The 8,819-nt window shown below is 38.5% G+C and overlaps 1 protein-coding gene across 3 annotated transcripts in view; it reads left to right on the top strand.

Moving 5' to 3' along the window:
- Window positions 1-8,819, top strand: part of EFHC1 (EF-hand domain (C-terminal) containing 1) — a 131,077-nt gene that overhangs the window by 35,880 nt on the left and 86,378 nt on the right. For all 3 annotated transcript variants that reach the window (XM_011960235.1, XM_011960234.1, XM_011960236.1), the window contains one exon: window positions 4,846-5,133. In XM_011960235.1, the coding sequence (XP_011815625.1) occupies window positions 4,846-5,133 (288 nt within the window). The remainder of the gene's footprint in view (window positions 1-4,845; window positions 5,134-8,819) is intronic.

The following is an 8,819-nucleotide window of genomic DNA, read 5'->3' as shown; positions in this document are numbered from 1 at the left end:
TTAACGTACTATTTTTGTTTTGGTTGGTCTCCTGCCAGGAGGTGGTGTTTTCAAGATAGCATTAGCTGTGGTAGTATGCCGGGGAGCAGGCAGTGGGTGGGCCCCTAGAACTCCCAAGAGTGTATGCCCTTTGTCTTCAGTTACCAGGGTGGGTAGGGAAGGACCATTAAGTTGGGGCAGGGCAAGATGTGTTTGAGCTCAGACTCTCCTTGGGCAGGTCTTGTTGCGGCTGCTGTGGGGGCTGGGGGTGAGGGTCTGAGGTCAGTGGAGTTATGTTCCTGGGAAGATTATGGCTGCCTCTACTGTGTACTTCAGGATGTCAGGGAAGTAGGGGAAAGCCAGCAGTAACAGGCCTCACCCAGCCCCCATGCAACCCAAAGGTCCAGTCTCACTCCCACTGTCCCGCCCCTCTCCAACAGCACCAAGTCTGTTTCCAGGTAGTGGGTGAGCAGGGCTGAGAACTTGCCCCAGGCTACCTGCCTCCTGGCTTTGAAAGCAAGTGGGGCTTTCCTTCTTCCCCCACCTGTGGAATCTGCACACTGGATTCACACCCTCTCCCGAGTTCTGGCCAGGAGATTTCTTGATTGGTTCAAATTGTTACAGAGTTCAGATGGAGGTTCCCTTCTTCCTGTGGCCTTTCCCCAGTGCCTCTGGCTGCCGTCCCCAAGTACCCCTGTGAAGCAAGGCAGAAATGGCTTGGTAGGGGACCCCAGCAAGACCACAAGACTTTTCCCGCTGCTTCCTCTACCCCTGTATTTCACTCGGCTCTCTGAATTGACCCAGCTCCAGGTAAGGTCAGAATCTTCTGTAATCTAGACCTTCAGGTTCCTCAGTGGGGGTGTGTGTTTGGGGGCAGTTGATCTCCTTTTCCCACTTCCATGGTTTGGGCACTCACAGTATTTGGGGTGTCTCCTGGGTCCTGTAGGAGCAATCTGCTTCCTTCAGAGGGTCTGTGGATTCTCTCCGCTTTCCTAATTTACTCCTGCAGTCATCCTGAAGCAAAAGTTCACAGTGTGAGCCTTCACACGCTGCTCTGCCTGTCTGAGTAGGAGCCGCAATCTAGTCCTTCCTTCCATCTGCCATGATTCCAGGGAAACTTTCCAAAGAGCTTTTCTTCGTTAACTCTTCTCCCCCAGTCATTCTTTGTGGGAGGAGCACAGAACCCTTAATTCTGTTCTTAATAAATAGATAAGTGCCTTTTAAAAATTAACAATCAATTAATTAATTCTTTTCCGTTAGCATATTCTTTACCTGAGACCTTACACACACACACACACACACATATATATATATCAAGGAGAGAGAGATATATATATCAAGGAGATATATTATATATATATGTATCAAGGAGATATGTATATATATCAAGGAGATATAGATATAGATATCAAGGAGATATAGATATAGATATCAAAGGGATATATATATATCAATATCTCCTTGATATCTATATCTGTATCTATATCTCCTTGATACAGATATATCTATATATCTCCTTGCCTCCCATTCTGAGGCCAACTTCCTGTGGCCATAGGCATTTTCATGCCCACCAGTCTTAGAAAACAGATGGTTTGACAACATGGCTGTGGCCACAGACTCGATCTTTGGTTATCTTCTCTGTGATTCTCTTCTCACTCCTTTGGTGAGTTGCCCAGGTTCATGGCTTGAAATGTCCTCTTTATGATGATAAGTTGTCCTCTAAACATATATATACATAAATGCCTATTTGACATCTCCTCTTGAATGTCTAATAAATATCTCAAATTAAGCCTATCTAAAACTGAACTCCCAATTTTGTCTTCTTACCCCCAAAATCTGTTCTGCAGCAATCTTCTTCATATCAATTTGATAGTAATTCTATTCTTTCAGTTGCTTGGCCAAAAATGTTTGTATTATCCTTGAATGTTCTGTAATATTTACTTCTTCCCCTAAACCCAGTCCCGCAGTATAAATTACCCCCCGCGGTATACAACTTGTGCTGTCATTTAAATTCAGTAAGTCTAAAATCAGACTCACCATCTGCCATACCCAAATTATCTTCTCCTTATGTTTACATTTCTGTGGGATCACCACTATATCGCCAGCACTGGGTTTTCCTTAATACCTCATCTGCTTCTATCTTCCCACTTCCTTACTATCAATCCAGTCAGATTTCTGCTTTTCCATTGCTGCTAATTAATTACTGCAGACCTGGACTATTCAAGGGGCTTTCAATCTGATTGCCATGCCTGGTACTTCCTCCTCCATCATAGCCTGCATACTGCTGCTGGGTTTCCTTCCTCTGCTTCTGTTATTGCCACTGCTTACAAACCCCCCTTGTATCCTCTGCTGATCTAAAATCTTCCCACTCTTCAAGTCTAATACGTCTCCTGTTTCCTCCTAGTTAAGCTTTCTCTGACCACTTTAGCTCACATAGATTCCTTCTTGGAACCACTATAGCATCTGCTATCTGAGAAGTAGCAAGATATGTGGAGAGAATATTGGGTTGTGAGTTAATAGTCTGAATTTTAGTTCCAGCTCTGGCCCTAACCCCTTACATGGCCTCAGGCAAGCCACCTTACTACCCTGGGTCTCAGTTTCCTCCTTATATAAAATAAGTGGGGTTCGACTAGCTGATCGGTTCAGCTTAAATGTTTTATGTATTTATAAATATATGGCTCAGATACAGGCCATTTTATGTATGAATTACTATGATCATGTCCCCACTTTCAGTTCTTTGCAGTTGATCTAAAATATTACTTCAACATTATCTGTCCTTTGTTTTTACTGTGTTATTTTTCTCCTTCAAACGTTCCACTGCACTTATCCATTTTATCTTTTTATTATGAGTTTTAAGGCCTTCATTGTATTCATATTTCTTCTATGCAGTTGCCAGTTCTCTTTTGGTTTTCATCTTGTTTTTCCACAGTAGTTATTCTACCATTTTTTTTTTTTTTTTTTAGTAACAGTGCCCATGTATAGAATTATTTCATCTTTCCATTTATCAAGCCATATTTGTGTTTCATTTAGGATCTTCTTGATTTGTTCCTCTTATTCTAGTAGAGGCTTGGATAAACTATCTTGCCTGCTTAGAATCCCATTCTAATACTTTCTCTCCTTGAAAAGACACATTAAAAACAGAGACAAAATAACAGAAATTTTAAAATCCCAAAGCATGTCAATATATGCTTTTTATAATATTGTTTTATGTTTTTATTTTTTATTTTTTTGAGATGGAGTCTCACTCTGTCACCCATGCTGGAGTGCGGTGGCGTTAACTCAGCTCACTGCAACCTCCACCTCCTAGGTTCAAGTGATTCTCCTACCATAGCCTCCTGAGTAGCTGGAATTACAGGCACCCACAACCGTGCCTGGCTAATTTTTGTATTTTTCGTGCAGACGGGGTTTCATCATGTTGACCAGGCTGGTCTCGAACTCTTTAACTCAGGTGATCTGCCTGCCTCAGCCTCCCAGAGTGCTGGAATTACAGGCATGAGCCACTGCGCCTGGCATGTTTTATGTTTTTTAAATGTATAATCTATATATTGATACCATTTTGACTTCACATTGATGATGATGCTCCCCAGAGGACCAATGGTTTGCTTGATGTAATATATGTGTTCCTGAGCACAATGAGGGTATTTACACACACCTTTTAGAGATTCTGTAGTGGATTGATGATGAGGGTATGTACACACCCTGCAAAGATTCTATAGTGGATTGATGACATGAAAGTCATTCATATAAAGTCTATAATAATGAATGTAATTAATATACATTTACAAAGGACTACACTTCTAAAGAAGTGCAATTAACCCTCACTTTCAGTTTGAAACCAAAAATCACAATCTTGTCCAAGATTTGTTTACACTTCCCAGAAGTTCTGGGAGGGACTTTTGACATGGAGGTGAAGCTAGTAGAGTTAAGTCCTTTGAGATGTATTCTCACCAAGGAACGTACACAATAAATAGTTTATACACATTGTGAGTATTTAAAGCAGATGTCAGCAAACTTTTTTTGTAAAGGGGCAGATAGCATATATTTTGGCCATTGCAGTAGTTTTAGCCTGCATAGTCTGCCACAACAAAATACCACAGATTGAGGGGCTTAAATAATAGAATTTATTTTCTCACAGTTCTGGAGGTTGGAAGTCCAAGATCAAGGTGCCAGCTGGTTTGAATTCTGGTGAGGGCTCTCTTCCTGGCTTGCATACAGCGGTCTTCTTGCTGTGTCTTCATGTGGCCTTACCTTGGTGTGTACATGTGGGAGTTAGGAGAGGGAAGTAACTCTCTTTCTTTTCTCCTTCTCTTCTAAGGCCACCAGTTCTGTGGGATTAGACTTAAAGGTGGCATACCCCTATCCTTGAGATCTCGTTTAACCTTAATTATCCTGTCTCCAAATATAGTCACATTGAGGGTTAGGGGTTCAACATATGAATTTTGGGGATGGGGGGACACAATTTAGTCTGTGTATCTCTGTCACAACTGTTCAACTCTTCCCTTGTAATGGGAGAGCAGCTGTTAACAAAAAGGCATAAATTATTTACATAGTTATTTGTGGATTGAAAATTTAAATTTGTATAATTTCCATGTGTTATGAAAATTTTTTAAAATTTTTTAAACCATTTAAATATATAAAACCCATTCTTAGCTTGCAGGTCATAAAAAAACAGGTGGCAGGTTAGATTTGTCCCATGGACTATAGTTTGCAGTGTCTGTAGTTTTAGAGTATCAAGATTTACAGGATAGGAGTGATGAGTGTTAAAATCTCCCTGTGTGGTTCTGTTTTCAGGAGGGTACTTGATATTTTTCAGATGACTATGACAAGCTAATAGTACACCATTTCTCCTTTCCTTGCATGTTACAGGTATTGAAATTCGATGCCTATTTCCAAGAAGATGTTCCTATGTCAACTGAGGAACAGTATAGGATCCGTCAAGTGAACATTTACTATTATCTAGAAGATGACAGCATGTCTGTCATAGAGCCTGTTGTAGAAAATTCTGGAATCCCTCAAGGCAAGTTAATAAAACGCCAGCGGCTAGCCAAGAATGACCGGGGTGACCATTACCATTGGAAAGACCTAAATCGAGGAATAAACATCACAATTTATGGCAAAACTTTCCGCGTTGTTGACTGTGACCAATTCACACAGGTATAGCATATATTTTTGACAGTTGTGGGGTCTGAGGCATCATTCTAATTTATGGAAGGATACATTTCATTTATTAGGGTAAGGGGAGGACACTGGTAATCTGTCCTGTGTGAATTATTATGGTTGGCTAGGTATTTGCATGTGTGTATGTGCTAATATGTGCCAACACTAGTAGTAACATAATTTTTTCAGAATGATATTGATACTTATTCACTCAAAATCAAACTCTCATCATAGATGAATCGTTTGGTAAGAAACCAGGTTAAAATGGCAGTTCAAATAGAGAGTAGGGGAATAGCACCCCTGCTGGGATGGAAGTATGGAAGAGGGATTAAACGTTTTATCTTAAAGTGTGAGCTTATGAAAATAGCACTACTTCTATTAGCAGATATGAGCCTAAAACTTTTTGTGTAGCTCATATATTTTTGGTAAATGATACTTGCTATATTCTAGGAAAGCTTACCATCTAAAGAATTTCTGAAATAAAACCATTTTTAAATGAAAAAAACTCTTCTATATGTAAAAAGTCCTCTACTTTCTTAATTTCATAAGTTTGGATTTTTTAATACAAAGGAAACCCTTCTTAAAGTTACATGCATAGAGGCTATAGATGGCCTTTCTTTACTACAAAGTGTAGGAATTAGGAAGTCAATTCCAATTTGTCTTAGTTAAAAAAAATATTTCTAGCAGCAAAGCTATAGTTTCTGAAGTATTTTATGTCCTTATTCCAGGATACCTAGTGCCATATTTGACTGATTTTTACATGCAGTGAGCTTCTATGAATCCATTATTGTTCTCATTTAGTTTATTTAACAAATATTTATTTGCATGCCTGCTTTGTTCCAGGCAGTGTTCTAGGTGCCAGATGTAAGGACTTGCCTCTATAGAGGTTCCAATCTTGTTGGAGGAGATAAACAATAGCAAATAAATATACTGATTATATGTCAGATGATGATAAGAGCAATGGAGAAAAGTAAAGTTGAGTAAAGGGAATGGAAGTTGAGGGGCTCTTTATAAAGGTGGGTCAGAGAATGCCTCAGTGATAAGATGACACATGAATAGAGGCCTGAAGGAAGTAAGGAAAGGAGCCATGGCATCAGTGCCATTCCAAACATTAGAGAAAAATAGCTTCAAAAGTAGAGGTGCTAGACCATCTTTGAGATATTCTCCCGTTCCACCATATTTTTATCTCTTTGTTTTTTAGGTGTCTGAGGTCTTATATATCATAGGCAGTTTCACAATTGTACCAACAGTGAGAAATTGTAAAATGTTATCTAAACATAAAGGCATTAACAATTATTTTTACTGTTGTGTTTTCATAACAATTATTTTTACAGTTGTGTTTTTATGGGCAATTTGAACATTTGCAAATTAATCGCTGAACAGTTGATCTATTTATAGTCAGTTCTCATTATTCACAGTAATCATGACTATAAAGTCACCACAAATACTGAATTAGTGAATACTGAACCACTGGTCTTAGAGGAAATACAGGGTTGGGTTCCCACCAATCTCTGGCCACATTTTTGTCAACTGATCAATATGTAAGTTTGATTTATATGTGTTTCTGTTTAAAGCACCTTATTTAATATATACGGTTGATTCATTAACATTAAACTCACACCCAACAGCACTATAACTCATGTCTGAACAAAGCTTATCTAAGACTTGCATTTTCTCTGTGCAGTGTGTTACAGCCTTCTTGTGCTTAGGAACACTAAATAGCACTTCAGTGCTAGGCATTGGGACCCTTTAAACAGCAAAACCACCAACGAAAAACAAAAATGCAAAAAGTGTGGCACCTTCATGTATATGTATGTGTATGTGGATATGGATATGGATATGGATATGGATATGTATGCGTATATGTATCACATTTTCTTTTTCCAGTTTACCACTGATGGGCATTCAGGTTGATTCCATGTCTTTGCTATTGTGAATAGTGCTGCAATGAACATACTTGTGGCTATGTCTTTATGGCAGAATGATTTATGTTCCTTTGGGTATATCCTCAATAATGAGATTCCTAGGTCAAATGGTAGTTCTGTTTTCAGGTCTTTTAGGAATCACCACACTGCTTTCTACAATGGTTGAACTAATTTATACTCTCATCAACAGTGTATTAACATTTCTTTTTCTCCACGAACTTGACAGCACCTGTTATTTTTTGACTTTTTAATAATAACCATTCTGACTGGTGTGAGATGGTATTTCATTGTGGTTTTGATTTGCATTTCTCTAATGATCAGTGATATTGAGCTTTTTTTTTCATATGTTTATTGGCCTTGTGTATGTCTTCTTTTGAGAAGTGTCTGTTTATGCCCTTTGCCCACTTTTTAATGGGGTTCTTTGCTTTTTTTCTTGTAAATTAAAGTTTCTTATAGATGGTGCATATTGGACCTTTGTCAGATGCATAGTTTGCAAATATTTATTTCCCATTCTTTAGACTGTCCTTTTACTCTGTTGATGCTTTCTTTTGCTCTGCAGAAACTCTTACGTTTAATTAGATGCCATTTGTCAATTTTTCTTTTGTTGTGATTGCTTTTGGTTATGAAATCTTCGCCCATTCCTATATTTAGAATGGTGTTGCCTTAGTTGTCTTCCAGGGTGTTTATAGTCTTTGGTTTTACATTTAAGTCTTTAATCTATCTTGAGTTGATTTTTATATCTGGCATAAGAAAGGAGTCCAGTTTCAATCTTCTGCATATGGCTAGCAGGTTATCCCAGCACCTTTTTCCATTGCTTGTTTTTGTCAACTTTTTTGAAGATCAGATAATTAGAGGTGTGCAGCCTTATTTCTGAGCTCCCTGTTCTGTTCTATTGGTCTGTGTGTCTGTTTTTGTACCAGTACCATACTGTTTTGGTTACTGTAGCCCTGTAGTGTAGTTTGAAGGCAGGTAACGTGATGCCTCCAGATTTGTTCTTTTGCTTAGAATTGCCTTGACTATTCAGGCTCTTTTTGGATACCACTGCATTTTGAAGTATTTTTTTCCTAGTTCTGTGAAGAGTGTCATTGGCAATCTGAAAGGAATAGCATTGAATCTGTACATTGCTTTGGGCAGTATGGTGACTTTAAAGATATTGATTCTTCGTATCCATGAGCATGTAATGTGTTTTCATTTGCTCATGTCATCTGATTTCCTTAAGCAGTGTTTAGTAATTCGCATTGTAGAGATCTTTCACCTCCATGGTTAGCTGCATTCCTAGGTATTTTATTCTTTTTGTGACAGTTGTAAATGGGATTGTGTTCCTGATTTTGCTCTCAGCTTGGCTGTTGTTGGTGTATAGGAATGCTAGTGATTTTTGTATGTTGATTTTGTGTCCTAAAATTTTGCTGAAATTGTTTATTACCTTAAGGAGTTTTTGGGATGAGGCTATGGAGTTTTCTAGATATAGAATCATGTTGTCTCCAAACAGTGATAGTTTGACTTTCTCTCTTCCTACTTGGATGTCCTTCATTTCTTTCTCTTGCCTGATTGTTCTGGCCAAGACTTCCAATACTGTGTTGGATAGAAGTTGTGAGAGAGGGCATCCTTTTCTTGCGTCAGTTTTCAAGAGGAATGCTTCCAGATTTTCCCTGTTCAATATAATGTTGGCTGTGGGTTTTTAATAGATGGCTCTTTTTATTTTGAAGTGTGTTCCTTTAATACCTATTTATGTATTTATTTATTATTATACTTTAAGTT

The sequence above is a fragment of the Colobus angolensis genome, unplaced genomic scaffold, assembly GCF_000951035.1.
Source record: "Colobus angolensis palliatus isolate OR3802 unplaced genomic scaffold, Cang.pa_1.0 Scaffold51, whole genome shotgun sequence".
Taxonomy (NCBI): domain Eukaryota; kingdom Metazoa; phylum Chordata; class Mammalia; order Primates; family Cercopithecidae; genus Colobus; species Colobus angolensis.
The sequence above is the reverse complement of the archived record's forward strand: the minus strand, read 5'-3'. Positions and strand labels throughout refer to the sequence as shown.